The sequence below is a fragment of the Rattus norvegicus genome, chromosome 14, assembly GCF_021556685.1.
Source record: "Rattus norvegicus strain SHRSP/BbbUtx chromosome 14, alternate assembly SHRSP_T2T, whole genome shotgun sequence".
NCBI lineage: Eukaryota > Metazoa > Chordata > Mammalia > Rodentia > Muridae > Rattus > Rattus norvegicus.
The window spans coordinates 85,268,132-85,284,228 of NC_141547.1; the positions used below are offsets into that span (position 1 = coordinate 85,268,132).

The window sequence follows — 16,097 nt, forward strand, 5'->3', positions numbered from 1 at the left end:
CATAGCAGACCTCAGTAGCTACCCAACGAGAAAAGCCAAAAGGCCTTCTGGGTAGAGGATCTTAGAGGTGAGGACAGAAACTGGGCCCCCGCCAGCCTGGAGGAAAGGGGCGGGGGGGCCGATGAAGAAGGAGGGGGCTTTCTGTAGAACGAGGGTGGGACTCAAACACCGTCTTCCCTGGAGAAGAATGTCTCACCTGAGAAATTCCGTGTGGCCAGCATAGTGGTGAGGATGGCTCCCTAAGGAGAAACAGAGACAGGGCCACCCTGTTAGTGTCTGCTTCTGTCCCCCCTGCTCGGTCTCCCAGAGAAGTAAGAATTCCAGAGCCTGGCAGCTGCACTGAGGGAAGCCACACGCCCATAGCTAAGGCTCATGCTACCCATAAATCACAGCGTCAAGACTCCTGAGAAGTGAGCATGGCCAGGAAGGCCTGCCACCATGACAGCTAGCCCAGTGGTTCTTGAACTTCCTAAATGCTGTGACACCCCAAGGTAGTTCCTCATGTCCTGGTGACCTTCCACCATAAAGTTATCTCGTTACTACTTCATAACTGTGATTCTGCTACTGTTACATTATGAAGGTTTTGCAGGGTATCTCGACCCTTGAGTTGAGAACCACTCCTTTAACGGGCCCAGGGAAGCCAGGGCTGCCCTTGGGGCTTTGGGGAAGCTCAATTGAGCAATGGTTCCCAGGGCTAACCCTGTCCTTAGCTGGCCAGCAACTCTCAGGATCAGGCCTGTCCGCCTGCCTCTCTAACCTGCTGGGCCCACCAGGCCCTTCTGCTCTGCCCTTTACTGAACCTGCTCTGGGCCAGCACTCCTTCAGCCCTCAGGATGCTCTGCACTCAGGGCCAAGCTCGCCCCTCTGAGCTGTCCCAGAATCTGGAATCCTCTGATCTGGACTCGTGAACAGGCATGGATTTGGGGGGTTTCTCCTGCTTCCTCTTTTGAAGGCCCCACTAACACCCCTACTTCCAGCATGGGGCCCCCCCAGGATGCAGGGATGGGGTCTGAGTCCTGCCTACCTTGAGCTTCCTCCTTGCATTGAACTTCTTCAGACATTCCACAGTCTCCTGTCTGTGCATCATGGAGGCCACCGTGGATCGTTGCTGTTGGGAGAAGGGAAGTCGCAGGGCAGTGAGGATCTACAGAAGTATCAGCCTTGCCTCCAGAGGGGGAACCAAGGAGGCTTAGGAGAGGGGTTCAGGGTGATGGCACTCTAGGGCCAGCCACCACAACAGCGAGAGATCACTTGTTCCCACCTGCTGTCCCCAACCTATTTCCAAGTTCAAGAGTCTTGTCCTTCACAGATCAGGGGAGTGGTCGGACACAAGGAACAGAAGCCCGGGGCCATCTTAGGGGCCCTGGATAGACCCACCAGGAACTGGCCCCTAGAGGTTGCCAAGGACGACTTACGCAGACCCATGGGTGCTTCAGGGCCTCGTGGGCCGTGATGCGCTTGGCGGGGTTGATGGTCAACATCTGGTTGATGAGGTTTTTGGCTTCAGGGGTAACGGTGTCCCACTCGGGGGATGGGAACTACAGAAGGAAGTGGGGCACAGGGCAAGGCTGAAGCCCCTCCCCTGGGGCAAACACCCCTGAAGAGGAGGGAAGACCCAGGCCGTGGCGGTCCCCGCCCTCCACACCCGGCGCTCACTCACGTCATAGGCCCCAGCCTTGATCTGCTGGTACAGCTTGTGCTGGTCCTCATCCCAGAAAGGTGGGTATCCCACCAGCAGGATATACAGGATCACCCCTGTGGATGTGGAGGTGAGCAGCATAGCCCTGGGAGGCACCAGGGTCAGTCCTCAGTGTGCCTTTGCGCCCCTCCGCCATGGGGAGGATGACACAAACAGTATCTGCTCCCTGCTCTGTCTCCGCTTTACTAGGGAGCCTGGCCGACCTCCTCTGCTGTATCCCCACCAGAAAGAGAAGAGCCCACCTAAGGAGCCACCTCGCCCTGTGGTCTGACAGCCCCAGGTCCCTGTATCCTGGTGTCCACTTGCTCTGGGCACAGACCTATACTGAGCACAGGCAGACAAACACAGTGGGCCAGAGCGCATGGGTAAATGTAGTCACAGTGTGAGAGCCTTGCTGAGGCAGCCCAAAGGCAGGTAGGACACACGTACTTGGCTCAGGGCAGGAGAAGCCAGCCAGCCACCTGTACACTGCAGGGCAGAGGGAATGATCCCAGAGACACTACCACACGCTCACCATGCAACCCAGCCACCTCTCACACACAGGTCTTACCACATGCCCAGATATCCACTGGTTTGCCATAGGCCTCCTTCCGAAGAACTTCGGGAGACAGGTAGCCTGGTGTTCCCGCAAATCCTATCGAAGGGGAAGGGACCATGAAGGGCCATGAGGAGCTGCCAGTACCCCCTGCCCGCCCCCTGACACTCACCAAACCATGCCTGCTGGTCTCCCTGAACCTCGATGGCCAGGCCGAAGTCTGCCAGTTTCACTGCGGCCCCTTTGCATTTGCTGGCCAGGAGCAGGTTTTCAGGCTACGGGGAGAGAGCCATCAGGGCACAGCGTTCACACCACGAGCAGTTGCGAGGGGCCGGGGACAAGAGACGGCAGCAGTTTGCCGGACAGGGAGGATGCTGTGCCTCCCGACATGGGTGTTCTAGACCTAGAGCTCCATTCCTCTCTGGGGACTAGGACAGCAGCCCCAGTCACTGTAATGGGAGTTGGCTCTCAGTTTGAACTGGGAGACCCTGCTTCCTAAAATAGGAATGAAATCTCCAGTTCACTCTCACAGACAACTGCAACGATTCCAGTATGGGGCTGCAGGGCTGACCCCCTGATAGAGGCCAGTCTTGCCCCTCTCCTTTCTGACATGGTAGAGAGTCCAGGGGCTTGGGCAATGGTCTTCATAGAACATGGAGGAACACCCAAGCTCTACCCAGCCCCAGTTAGTGCTATTACACGAGACAGAAAGGAGCCATGGGCGCTTGGATGTCTGCATCTGCAGGTGGGAAAAGCATCCTCCTGGAGAATCATTCTGGCTTCATCTGGAAGGACATTTGTTTTGTCCTGAAGAAGTGGCCAGAGAGGCCGTTGTCTCTGGGTTGTTGAGGGCCATAAAAGCCCCTATGATATTGCTTCCCTTGGCCTCTCTATCTAACCTCTAACCACAGCAGCCTGTCCGGCAGCTCCCAAGGATCGGGTCTCTGGTCCAGCACTCAGCAGGAAGTTCCTGGCTTCTGACCACCCGGAGGTTCCTCAGCTCTCAGGTCCCCTTGGTGAGTTCATAGGCGCCCTCGCCACCCACAGAGGCACCTCACTCCTGAGATCAGACCACAACCTGCCACACAGCCTGCTTTTGTCATCCACCTCAGAGACTTTACAAGGCTTAATGTGACTCCTGGGACCGAAGTTTGCCCAACCACCTACAGAGAAAGATGTGGGCTTCCTGAGGTGGGTGCCCTGAGCCCATGGCAGACTGGAGCCTCACAAGAGCTCTTGCTGTGGGTGTGAAGTAAGCAAGCTTGAAAGCTGCAGAGTTCCTAGGACTCCCTCCCCTCTGGTGATAGATAGGCAGGGGTCACACTCAGCCTGGCCTGGGGTCACACTCAGCCTGGCCCATTTTCATTTTGCCATCGTGAGCATGGCAGGGACCCTGAGCATTCTCCTCCAACATTGAAAACTGTCAGTCACATGGGAACTCTAGAAAGTGCAAGGCAAGAATGTCTGGGGCCTGGAGGAGGCAGCAGTCAGGCCACAGAGGCTGAGCTGCACCCTGGCTTCTTCACAACCACCACCCGAGACACCAGCTACACATGCTCTCTCCTGCCTTGTCTTGACCATGTAGCTTCCACTTAGCATGGTGTCATCTGTGGTTCTGCCTCACCAAGATGTCCTCCAGGAAAGGAGAGACACTGTATTCTCTCAAAAGGAAGATCCTGTTTGCCCAGACCTGGAGACGTGAGGGAAAACATACTTCCGTGCTTTAGCCTCAGCGTTTACTCTCTGCGAGCGTAGTGCCTGCACCCCATGTAATCAGTGACGTATACCCCCGTGTCTCAGGGGCCTTGTACCCAGGTAAGGCAGAGCAGGATGCTTAAGGAAGCAAGGACACATGATGAGATGCAGGGGGCATCCTGGGCCTACTCTGTGTGACACCTTCCCCAGAACAGCTGCAAAGACTGGTCCCTAACCTGTGGCCTAAGAAAGGAGTGGCCATCCCAGTTAGCACTGAGGTTGGCCTTAAAGACATTCAGGCTAGGATTGGCATCTACAGTGTCCCCAAACAGGTGGATTCAGCAAGAGACTGAGCCAGGCCTTAGAAAGGGAGAGATTACAGGGGGGAAGGGGTTGGGGAAGGGGTCTTTAGATAACTCAGAGTCAATTGTTTTCTTCTCATGAGGTGTGTGTAGTAGGGGGCGGGGGGCTCATGTAGACTTGTCACCTTCAAACCTGCTATGTAGCCTAGGCTAGCCTTGGACTTCTGATCCTTTTACCCCAATCTCCTAGGCACCAGGATTAAAGGGATGAGCTGTCACACCAAGCTACAGGCTTTCGTTTGCACAGAGCCTGGAGCCCATAGTCAAGCAAAGGGCATCACAGAATTGGAAAGAGAGACCCGAGAGGAGTCGAGCAAGCCAGTCTGCTCCTGCTCTCCTCACCCTGCCTTGAGTCACCCGTGTCCCCAGCCTTGAGAGCTCCATCTTGGTAGAAGACTAGAAAGTGAGAAACTGAGTGTACATCTGCTAACCGGACAGTTCTAGAAGTGATTGAGGAGCTGAGCTGTAAGTGTGCAGTTACATTCCACATGTGTGCAAACGCATGCACACACACACACACACACACACACACACACACACACACACACAGAGCTATTTTATATACGCATGCACCCATGTGCATGAGGGCCCTGCCCAGACATGGACACGCATCCACTCACACTCCTGTGTGCAAGCATGTCATGTGCACACACGCCTGGCACACCCCACCTCCCTTGTACGCCACACCTCCTGCTGCACAGTTTGTAGGTGTGGGTGACCACCTGTTGCAGAGCAGAGAGGAGACTCACCTTGAGGTCTCTGTGGACGACCCCCATTTGGTGACAATGGAGAACAGCCTCCAGGATCTGCTGGATACAGTGACTGTGCAAACAGCAGGCAGGTTAGTTGAATGGTCCTGGGGTGGCCGGGGCGGGGGGGGGGGAAGCAACAGGAGATGTGGGAAAGGCAGGGGTACTGGGGTTCAACCCCCAGCCTGGGCGAGCAAGGAGAATGAGGGGAATCATGGCGGAAGGAGAGGCTGGCCACAAGGGAGTCCTTCCTCAGCCCCAAGGTCAGCTCTTCTAGTCCTTGCTCTGCCTCCCATGCTGGACCCAGGTCTGCTTAGAAATCAGAACCAGATCCTCAGCAGCAACTCTGAAGGGAAACACTCTGGTTTCAGCTTAGCTCTCTTAAGGCTGAATTAGGCTAAACAGACCCTGCGCTGTGGGCAGGTCAGCTGTAAGTGGACCCTATGGGTGTGGCAGGTAGGAGCATGGGTGCCAGGCTATGTGGATGAACCTGCCCGCTGTGGAGATATTACATTACTATGTGCTTCTTCATCATGTGTCATCAGCCCAGCCTTATCCACATGAAGACAACTATTGGGCAGGCTGCCTCTCTAGCCAGGGGACAGCTTAAGCACACAAGTCCCCTCTGTCCCAGCTCTCTCCTAGTTAGTGACATCTATCGGTGGCAGTCTCAGACCCGTCCTGTCCTTCCACACATCAGGCTCAGGGCCACCAGCCCCATGGATGCAGAGGCCCTGTAGCCTGTGCTCAACTCCCTGCTGCCCCAGTAACCCCTGGAGCTAGGTATGAGTCTCATGGGATCTCACCCTACGGACAGTGGCATGACCAAAGGTTGGCTTCTCTGGGGTATGGAAACCACCCTTCTCAAACAGCACCCCCAACCCCAAGTCTGGCCATATGTGGGCATGACCAGCAAGGCACTGTGAATTATATTCAAGTTTTCTCCCTACAAAGCTCACCCTTGACGTCTGATGGATGTGAACCCGAGGTGTGTGAGTTCAGAAAGAACCATGTCCAACATGTGGGAGGTAACCTTCGAAGGTTACCACCTCTTGCCTGTAATGGGGGCCTTGAGACCCCTTCTTCCCAGCTTTCTCCCAGGGTCCACCTTGGTCCCTGTCCTGTGTCTGCTGTCTTTGAAGGGGCCGTGTCACCATAAGGAACTGCTATTTCTCATGACATTCTATTTTGCCTGGCACCTACCTTATCTTTCCTTTCTTTCTGATTCCCCAAGAGAGTCAAGCACTTGTCACTCAGGGTGATGACCAGTCCCATGCAGGTTAGGGGTCAACTGTGTTCATGACAAGGCCTGTAGGGCTGGGCACAGACTGTCTTACCCAAGTGAGCAGAGCATAGGCCAAACGCACATACGCCAGACCCAACGGGGGCACAGCTGTAAGCTCCAATATTTCCCCCAGCCCTGCCAAGTGCAGAGGGCCTCTACTGAGTTGCCCAATGGCCAACGGGCCTCTCAGACTAAGTGAAACGGAGAGCTGGGTCCTGTGGCCCTATTTAGAGAAAATGAAAGCCACAGACCATAGGTCTCCAGCCATGTCTGTGGTCTGCACAGCCCTACTTGGCTGACCTCCCTTCTGTCTGGGATGTTCTTTCAGAGGATTGATTTACATGTAACCACAGTCACTGGGAAGTGCCACCTGCCTACACCACCAGCATGGGCCCAGCCTGCTCCACACACTGTAGAGAATGCTGAGGGAAGGGTCGGCACCTTCCTCAGTGAGCTCCTCAAGCTCAGACTTCAGACAGACCATTTAAAATCCAGTTAAGGCTCTAGGCCAGGCCCTGAGGTCTTACCCTCCATGATAACATCATCAGCATGGGTGCAGCAGCACACACTGTCCTAACCCCCTGTCCCCCAGTATTTCAGTAAATATTAAAACTATGAAACCTTTTATCCCACGCTAGCACTGGCACCGTAGGGCCACACAAAACTAACAATAATTTATCTCAGCGGCTCTACGCTGCCCCCAAGTACTCTCAGACCCAGGCGGTCTGCGAGCCGTTCCAGCATGGCACCTGGCTACGTTGGTCCCTAGAGTTAGGTCTGGCGTCGGAGGGCCATATGGAATGAACCGTAATTTATCTCCGTTTAGTATCTCCCGGCTGTCTCTCTGCTGGCCGCAAACTCTGCCCACACTGCAACACGTCCGACAAATTCAAACCTCCGGAAACTTGTAATTTAACAATGGCTTTATCTCAGATTTACTTAGCAAATTTTACACCCCCACAGAACATCCACACCATAAACTCAGAGCCAAATGGTAAAGATGTAAACCACCCACCTAGATAAGACAAACTGACCTATAGAAATCCATCCCTTAAGAAATATACTAACTGCCTAGGCCATTTAAGACCTCCTGGATCTGGGTCAGGTTCTCCGTCTCCATCTTGATTCTCCTTTTCCTTTCTCTCTCGCCTTACCAAAACTTTGTCCCCGCCTTACGTTTTTACTGTCCAATCATGGCCTTGACCTAACCTGTGCCAGCCCTGACCTGCATATAGACATCAACCTACACCCAGGCACCCTTCCGGGTGGTGCTGGGCCCCAGAAAACCTCTTTGGGTGCCCAGAGGTCTAGCCCATGCTGCTGGGGTAGTGATCTTCCCTTTCTGACATAGGCCAGTTCTCACACAGGGGCAAGCCCCTCATATGGGTCACAGCCACCCCGAGAGGGTCACTAGTACTACAGAATAACCTAGTGGGTGAGTCATGGCTCTCCAGGAGACCATGGCCCCAAGGTGTAGGAGAGAAAGTGACATCAGGGACCCAAGGCAGGCTGGGGCACTCACCCAGTCAAGAGAATGGCAGGTCAGGGAGCCTTAGGGACTTTTCCTCATGCTGCTCTGGCCCAGGCCACCTCCATCACCAGGCACTCAATACTTTCTTAGTGTCTTAGCTTGGGAGTCACTCTGTGGCCTGAATCACCGACAAGCAGCATGGCAGACACTGGCTAGGTTCTGGACATGATTCTCAGCTTGGGATCTAGTCAGCATCACAGTAGCTGGGATCACAGGTGCATGCTGCTGTGCCTGGCTTCTAGGACTTGCAAGAATAAGTCTCAGTGTTCCGGACTTCATTAACCGTACTTTGTAAAAGGACTTGGTCACCTCTAAGTTTCCCCCACAGTCTCCAAACTGAAAGCCCGTTGTCACTCTAAAGGAAACCTCCAGCTTCCTTGGCTAGAAATGAGTTCAGAAAAGCCCCTCTTGTCTGCCTTCCTGCTCTGGGCATGAGGAATCCCATAAAGAGGCTACACCCTACTTGTATGGCAGCTCCAGTACCTTAGGCCCGTACTCTGCGGCCCAGGCCTCTTTCTCAATGGGGTTGTTCCCTGCACTGAGGAGGGAGAACGCACAGCTGGGACTCAGACCCCTGTGTCTGTTGGCTGGACCTCTATGCTTCTGTCTTAGGCTTTGGTGCCTAACGAGGAGTCTGATAAGGTTGTCTCTGTGGGTTGTTACCCCACAGCCATTGATCCACGTGGATGACAGTAAAATTTGAGCTCAGGTTGAGAGAAAGCACCAGGGAGATGGACTGACACCATCTGGCCAGACAGTGGAAGCAGATTCCTCACAGGATGCAGGCTGCCCACCCTCCTCACAGTCTGACTACTAAGCATGCTCCTTCCTTAGATTCCTGAATACCAGAGAGACAAAGCCCATGCCTTCTTGGCCAGGGATAGGTCCGGGAAACCTTAAATACTTAAGGCACTCTCTACATAGTGTTTCCCTGGGAAGCAGCAGGCACTCCTGTCCTCCGAGAAGACATGGTGGTTCCTGGCAAGGACACAGCTCACTCTCCTCTCTCAGCATACAGGTTCCTATGTCCTGAACAGGCTAAGGACATGGGAACTCCCTGCCTTGTACCTTCCTGGACCCAGTGGGTCGTGGACAGGGTTGACTACTCTATTTCTCTGTCACCTGTAGCAAGAAGGCTGGGGGTCCAGAAATGAGGGCTCTCGAGTTTTGATACAGGCCAGGCACCTTAGAGCCACCAGAGGGCGCTGTGGACCTTTCAGAGATAGACTGAGGTTGGAGCCACTGTGGCCTGAATGTGGCCCTGAATGGATACCAGGCCGGTATACTTGAGGTGAGCTCTGACCGCAGTAATAGAAGCAGACCCCTGGGTTGGAGAATAAAGCTTACAGGGAACCCCACACACATGGGGTTATACGAATCGAAGAGGGCCAAGGGCTGGAAGACTTTGATAAGGAGGGAAGGATCATCAGCCTCCCTCCCCCTTACAGGTTACCTGGAAGGGGCGTGGTTCCCCAGCTTAGTGACCCACCCATTTCCCACCTGTCATTTTAGGTCAGGGAAAGGGGCTCCCTTTCTCTTTCTGCTTCTCTTATAAGCAGAATATAAAGAAAGCATTTATTTTCCTCCAGTCCACAGGACAGGCCTTTTCTAAGATTTGGCAAAACACAATGTTTATCCTGGGGGAGCCTTTGAAAGGATTCTGTGCCCTTAGTCTTCTGAGACTGAATTGGGACAGAGTGGTTTGTCCCACCCTGTCCTTCTCTGTGGCTTGGCCTCTGCTGCCTAGCTCCATGGGGAAGACCTGAGAGGCCATGATGAACCAGGATGTTCATGGCTTCCCACAGGGCCTCGGGGCCTGCAGTGAAAAGCAAGATTTCCTGCTAGTGCAGAATCGAGTCACATAAAGCTCATGTAAATAATATTAATTTCTTTCAAAAAGGGACATAATGTATATTCATTAAAGATGAGCTTTAAAATAGACAAGATAGAAAATGTAAAACCACCCAGAACTTGCCTGCTCGGGAAAGACCCCTGCGTGCCCCTCCCCACTGCCTGCGTGCCCCACTCCTACACCCTCCGCCTTTAAATGTACATCTATCTCTGTGGCCAAGCAATGGTGGACAGGACCCACACACATATCCACAACTATCCCTGAGATAAGACACAGTCAGGATAGCACCTGACATGGACCCCAGGAGCCTTTGAGAAACAGACCCATCCTTGCCCCAGACACCCTTCAGTCTGGTCCCCAGCAGCCATAAACAGGCCTCTCCGAGCCATCGTCCTTCATCGCCTCGGCCCGCTGAGAAGGACTATCCAAGTATTCATGAAGAATCTAGGCCCAGACGGAATCCAAGTACTTCTACTCACCCGCACACCTGAGACCTGTGGATCTAGGGTTTGGTCCTCTGATTGACTGAGAGGACAAATGCCCTGTGGCCCTGAACTAAGGTTTCATGTCTCCCCGGCTTCTTCCCAAGGCCCTGGAGTGAGGTGGGAACGCATTCAGGAGCTTTTTGTGGAAAACCAGAGCTCACTCTTCCAGCAGCAGTCAATACAATGTTGTGTTCAGGCTGGGGGTGCTCAAGATGGCTATGAGAGGACATTTCGATGGGGGTTGGCTCCTGGCCTGTCTTTCTTAGAACATCACACTGTGTGCTTATCTGTAGGAAGCTAATGGACGGTGGATGGGATGTCCCAGAAGAGAACCTCTCTGTGCAGGCCAGGCTGCTCCCCACTCAGCCCCACACCTCTGCGCTGACACTTTTACTCAGCTGACCTCTGAGGGACCATGGAAATGACAGTGGCGCACAGGACAAATGTGGGTTACAGAAGGGGCAGGCGTGGCACTGAATGAGGAAGGAGCCAGAGGTTAGGGAAGGGCAGCATGGCGGGAAGCTGTACCCACCTGGCGTCAGCCTCACTGTAGTACTCTCTCGCCACAATGTCTTCAAAGAGCTCCCCACCAGTGACCCTATGAGGAAAGCACAGTCATGGATCCTGGAGATCCCAGTCACCCTGATACCCCATCACTGTCATCACCTTTACTTATCATCACTACCACCACTGCCACCGCTGCCACCACAGTCAAACCTGTCACAATCACCATGACCACCACAGCACCATCACTGTCACCATGACCACCACAGTCAGTGCCATCACCCTCACAATGACCACTACAGTCAGCACCATGAACACTAGAGTCAGTGTCATCACTGTCACCATGACCACCATAGTCATCACCATCACCATCACCAGCAGTCATCACCATCACAGTCACCATGACCACCACAGCACAATCACCGTCACCATGGCACCATGGCCACCACAGCACCATCACTGTCACCATGACCACCACAGTTGCCATCATCATGACCATCACAGTCAGTGCCATCATTGTCACCATGACCACCACAGTCAGCACCATCACTGTCACCATGACCACCACAGCACCATCACCGTCACCATGGCACCATGGCCACCACAGCACCATCACTGTCACCATGACCACCACAGTTGCCATCATCATGACCATCAGTCAGTGCCATCATTGTCACCATGACCACCACAGTCAGCACCATCACCCTCACAATGACCACCACAGTCAGCACCATCACCCTCACAATGACCACCACAGTCAGCACCATCACCCTCACAATGACCACCACAGTCAGCACCATCGCCATCACCATGACCAGCACAGTCAGTGCCATCACTGTCACCATGATCATCACAGTTGCACCATCACCATCACCATGACAACCACAGTCAGCGACATCACCATCACCATGACTACCAGTCAGCACCATCACTATCACCATGACCACCAGTCATCGCCATCACCGTCATTACCTTCTCCATCACTCTTCTTATGTCATCTTCATTACATCACCACGACCAACACCATGACCACCACCATCACTGTCATCATCGCTAACACCCCATCATCACCATCAGTGATCACCATTGTCATCACTGTTACCATCTAACCACCATGACTACTATCACCATACCATCATCATTGGCACCTCCATCCTCACACACACCCCCAGAGCGACAACTTATTAAGGACAAACTTGTTCATACCTGGTGGCATTTAAATGCTTTTTCCTTCACACATGTTCCCTGAGAAAACTGAGTTTCTTACACCCAAGTGGGCTCCCCAGAGCTGGCAGCACATGGGTTTGAGCCAGGGCTTCCCAGGGTTACTCCCGGCTCTGTGACCCTTAATCCTAGGTCTGAGACTGTCTAGCTTCCCTTATTCAATGCCCTGTTGCTTGGGCCATATTTGAAGCATCAAACAAGGGATTTAGTGCCTGGATCTGGGCTCCAGGGTGGGCTGACGTCTTGAAATACTTGAATGCCTGTCCCCAAGAGACCGTAGACAACATTGGTAGTATATCCGCCCACACGCTCTCCTGTTCTCTGTCTCTGTCTTCTTCCATCAAATGCCAATGGCAAAAGCGGAAATAGCAACACTGTGAATGGGTGGTTTGCACACACATGGACCAGGAGAGTCAGATCCAGCAGGAGCCCAGGTAAGGGGCTGTCATCCCCAGTGCTGTGTGATTGATAGCTTGAGTCTCAGCACAAAAGAAAGTTCTCGACCCAGGCTTTGAAAACTCAAGTCTGGGCAGAGAAAACGGCATAAGGCAATGCATCTTGGTATGGAGCTATAGTTCAAAGGATGCCCTTGGGGGGGGCCAGGGCCAGCTTCCCTGAGTAACTGCATGTGTCAGGCACTTGCATGTCGGTGTGCGGACACCAGGGCCATCTCTTGGTCCAGAGTCATGGCGCAGGGAGCTGAGCCTCTTCTCAGCTGGCTGCTGTGGGAGATGTGGGGTCACTGTTGGGAACCCTGCTCTGTAACTTGCATGCTTAGGCCTGGTGTGTACCAGTCACCTCCCAAATCCTGCAGAGCTCCCAACTGACAAGGCCTTGAGGGCTGCTGGGGTGCTAATCACCTCAGAACCTGCAACCCTGGAGGCTCTGGAGGTATGGGAGGCCTTCTGTCCAGACCACCTCCTCAGTCTCTCCCTGCAGCTGTCTGCCTGGCATATATTGGGAGGTCTGAGAGATAAATGTGTCATACCTACACATAAACACATCCAACCCTGCCCCCATCCACTCTCTTTCCTTCTCAGCTCCTAAAACAAGTACAGCCATCCGCTGGCCATCAGAGGCCCTGGGCATGACCACCCTCAGCCCACAGGCCTCTGTTTCTGGAGAAGAGAGGGTGGTGAAAGTGATTCTGAGGTACACAGGGGGAAAGTGAGCCTGCCCCACCTCAGGTCATAGGACTGATGTCTAAGCAGTCATCACCTGTTCTGTAGCTGATGATTCTAGGCACGGTCTTGTGGGACACACAGAGGTAGCTGAGAAATAAACAAATTCCATGCAGGGACAGCCTCTCTCAACACCCGAAGATACTACAAGGCAGAGAACGCTGAAGCCTGCAAGTCCAACCGCCTGGACATCTGTCATTTGCAGGAGGAAGAGCTGAGAGGTGGCCCTAGGAAGCTTCTTCCGGTTCCCATTCAGCCTGTTGCTCAAGGGTAGCCAGAGGGCATGAGGTAACCATAGTAACAGTACCAGAGCCAGGCTTCCCTGGATGTGCAGTCTGAAGGCTGCCTGGACAGGCCAAAGCCCCTGGGCCCCACCCAGCCCAGGGTCCTGAAGCAGCCCTGATTCACAGACAGCTAAATATAGTGCTTCTTAGCAGGAGCTGTCAAGAGTAAGGGAGATGAGATCATCGCTTCTAAATCCGGCAGGAAGTGAGAGGCGGAGTTGGCCCTGAACGCCTTCTCACTCAGCTACTGCACACACACTCATGCAAACACACTCACATATGCGTGCGGACACACACACACACACACACACACACACACACACACACACACACGGAGGCCTGCATCCCCAAAACACACCAGTCACACTTCTAAGACGGACATGCCTGTTCACTCATGGACTTGACGCAGAGCATCTCTGCGCTTGCTCTAAGCCCAGGTGCTGTCACACACACGCACGCGTGCACACTTATCCTTCCACCCACGCTCATCAATGTGCATGCTCATGCCAACGCAGCATGACAGGCCTCAGGCGGGAGGGAGGTGAATGGACACTGGCTGCTCTCTGTGGTCTTCCCTCCACTGCCTCAGCCTACCAGCTTTCTGCATGGAGGACGTCCTCAGCATGTCAGATTCAGACTGTGGGTAAAAACCCGTGCATAGCCAAATCAGCGCTGGCTAGGCTGGACATGGCTGGGGATGAGGTACCCCCCTGCAGAAGTGCACTTAAGGAGAGTCCTGATGTGGGGACAGGCTTGCTCCTGAACCTGAGGAAGCTGTGGGCCCCATGCTGGGAGTGAAGGAAGGTGAGGGTCCTTGGATCTGGCACTTACAGGTCGAAGACCAGGTAGTGGAAGCCCTCTTCAGAGATGCTGTCATGGAGGCGTACTGCGGGGACAGAGAAGTCATGAGGAGTGGGAGGTAGCCCAGGATATTCCCTACTGCCCACCTCCACCCTGACGGGGCCCACACAGCACCAGTGCTGCAAGCTTGGGGGAGGGAACTCCTCTCTGTAGCCCACAGGGTCTCCCCCAAGATAAGGAGACTGCCTCGGGCTGGGGGAAGATACAAGCTGGCTTGAAGTGCTGCATGCTGAGCCAGAGGGAGCACCACAGAGTCCAGAGGGAGCACCACAGAGTCCGGAGGGAGCACCACAGAGTCCGGAGGGAGCACCATGGAGCTCTAGGCAGCACTTTGCCCCTCTATTGGCCCCTTTCTGCTCTCCTATTTCCCCTCACAGGAGCTGTGTCACCATGGGAGAGGTTTCTGCAGGAAACAAACCTATTTTCCACTCTGGACTATCCTCGGCAGAACAGAGCCTCCACTCAGAAGGATTACCAGGTATGGCAGCTTTCAGAGGCTCAGACCTTGACTTCTGACTCCCTCTTGGTCAGTGGGATCTAACAGTCTTCCTCTCTCTGGCCTATTTCCACACCAGTTGCTGAACTTGTATCCAGTGCCTGCCTGGACTGGGCTGAGGCCGATGGGCTCTCAGGAATGAGGAACTCTGATGGCAATGGCATGGGGGAGCTGCCAGGTCTCGGCCTGGAGCTGCACTCTGCACCAAGCAGGAAGGATTTTCTAGGAATGAGTCACTCTGGGCCCTGCTCTCCCGCATGCGGATCCTGCCCTTTGCTAGAACAGCATCCCCTGCATGCCGGGGCTGCTCCGAGCGCCTTGCATGTGTTAGCTCGATCAGCTCACTAACCAGGGGCTGCAGAAAAGGGAGCTTCAGCAGAGAGGCCGATGAACCAGGCGAGGGCACAAGGCCCACAAGGGGTGAATGAGGCTGTGGGAGCTGGGGTCTGGCTCCGGTGTGTGTGCTGTGCTAGCCCTGGCCCTGTGCTCTTGGAGTCTTAAGTTCCACCTTGCTGCCTTCCACCACCCAAGACTGGGCCACGAGGCTGGAGGGTGAAGAGCAGCCACCTTCTCCCTGGTCCCACAGGACTCCGGGACCTCAGGCAGAAACAACCCACACAACTCCTGCTCCTGGCACCCTCCCCTCTGTCCTAGTTTCTAGCTGGCTGCCGGCACCCTCCCTCCTGGCACCGGTCTTCCCAGGCACCGTCCTGATAGTATCCTTATGCCTAGGAACTCTGATCTGTCCCACGCCCCCACTTGGTTCCGGACACCTTAACCCCATGATGCCTTTCACCTTTAGCACACCAGGCCCCAGGCCTTCCGTAGAGACAGGAAATAGAACACCCACTGTGGCCGCCAAAGTAGACGTGTGGATTGGGAGGGATCCTCCCACTTACCTGAGCCCAGTGTGCAGCTCTATAAAATGGAAGAATCCCCTGTTCGTAGGGTGCTGTGAGCTGTGTTCCTATGTGAAGCAGTGAGTGCTCCCTGAGCCACAGCCCTGTGTCTGTCACTGTTGTCACCGTAGTATAATAAACACCAGATGACTGAAGCTCAGAGTCTGAGGCCACTTAGGGACCTGGGGTGTTTTCTGAAGCCCATGACAGTGGCCTAGAGGTAACCATTATGGAGGTAGGGTCTTACGTTTCTCCTCCATTTCCTGGCTCAGTAGCATAGCTTCCCTCACCTTACCCAACCCATCCTCTGGGACCCACATCCTGGTTATCTCTCTGGGCTATCAGAGCCTCTTAGTGAGGACAAGTTTGTTCTACTTGGCCCCCTAGACTCTCTCTCGCTACCTGGGCCTCCACTCTGTCCATGAGTCTGTGTCTCCATACGTCAAGACGAGTCC

At 54.2% G+C, this 16,097-nt stretch overlaps 1 protein-coding gene across 10 annotated transcripts in view; it reads right to left on the reverse strand.

The window, feature by feature from the left end:
• The window catches only part of Camk2b (calcium/calmodulin-dependent protein kinase II beta), an 88,866-nt gene that overhangs the window by 17,773 nt on the left and 54,996 nt on the right, over positions 1–16,097 (reverse strand). For all 10 annotated transcript variants that reach the window (XR_015636493.1, NM_001042356.1, NM_001042354.1 and 7 more), the window contains 9 exon segments: positions 14,218–14,272; positions 10,726–10,791; positions 5,041–5,113; positions 2,407–2,509; positions 2,250–2,333; positions 1,661–1,755; positions 1,416–1,538; positions 1,025–1,108; positions 197–239 (listed from right to left, as the gene is read on the reverse strand). Coding sequence is in view for 9 of the 10 variants with exons in the window: in NM_001042356.1 (NP_001035815.1) it covers positions 197–239; positions 1,025–1,108; positions 1,416–1,538; positions 1,661–1,755; positions 2,250–2,333; positions 2,407–2,509; positions 5,041–5,113; positions 10,726–10,791; positions 14,218–14,272 (726 nt within the window). In the remaining variant the exon portion in view is untranslated.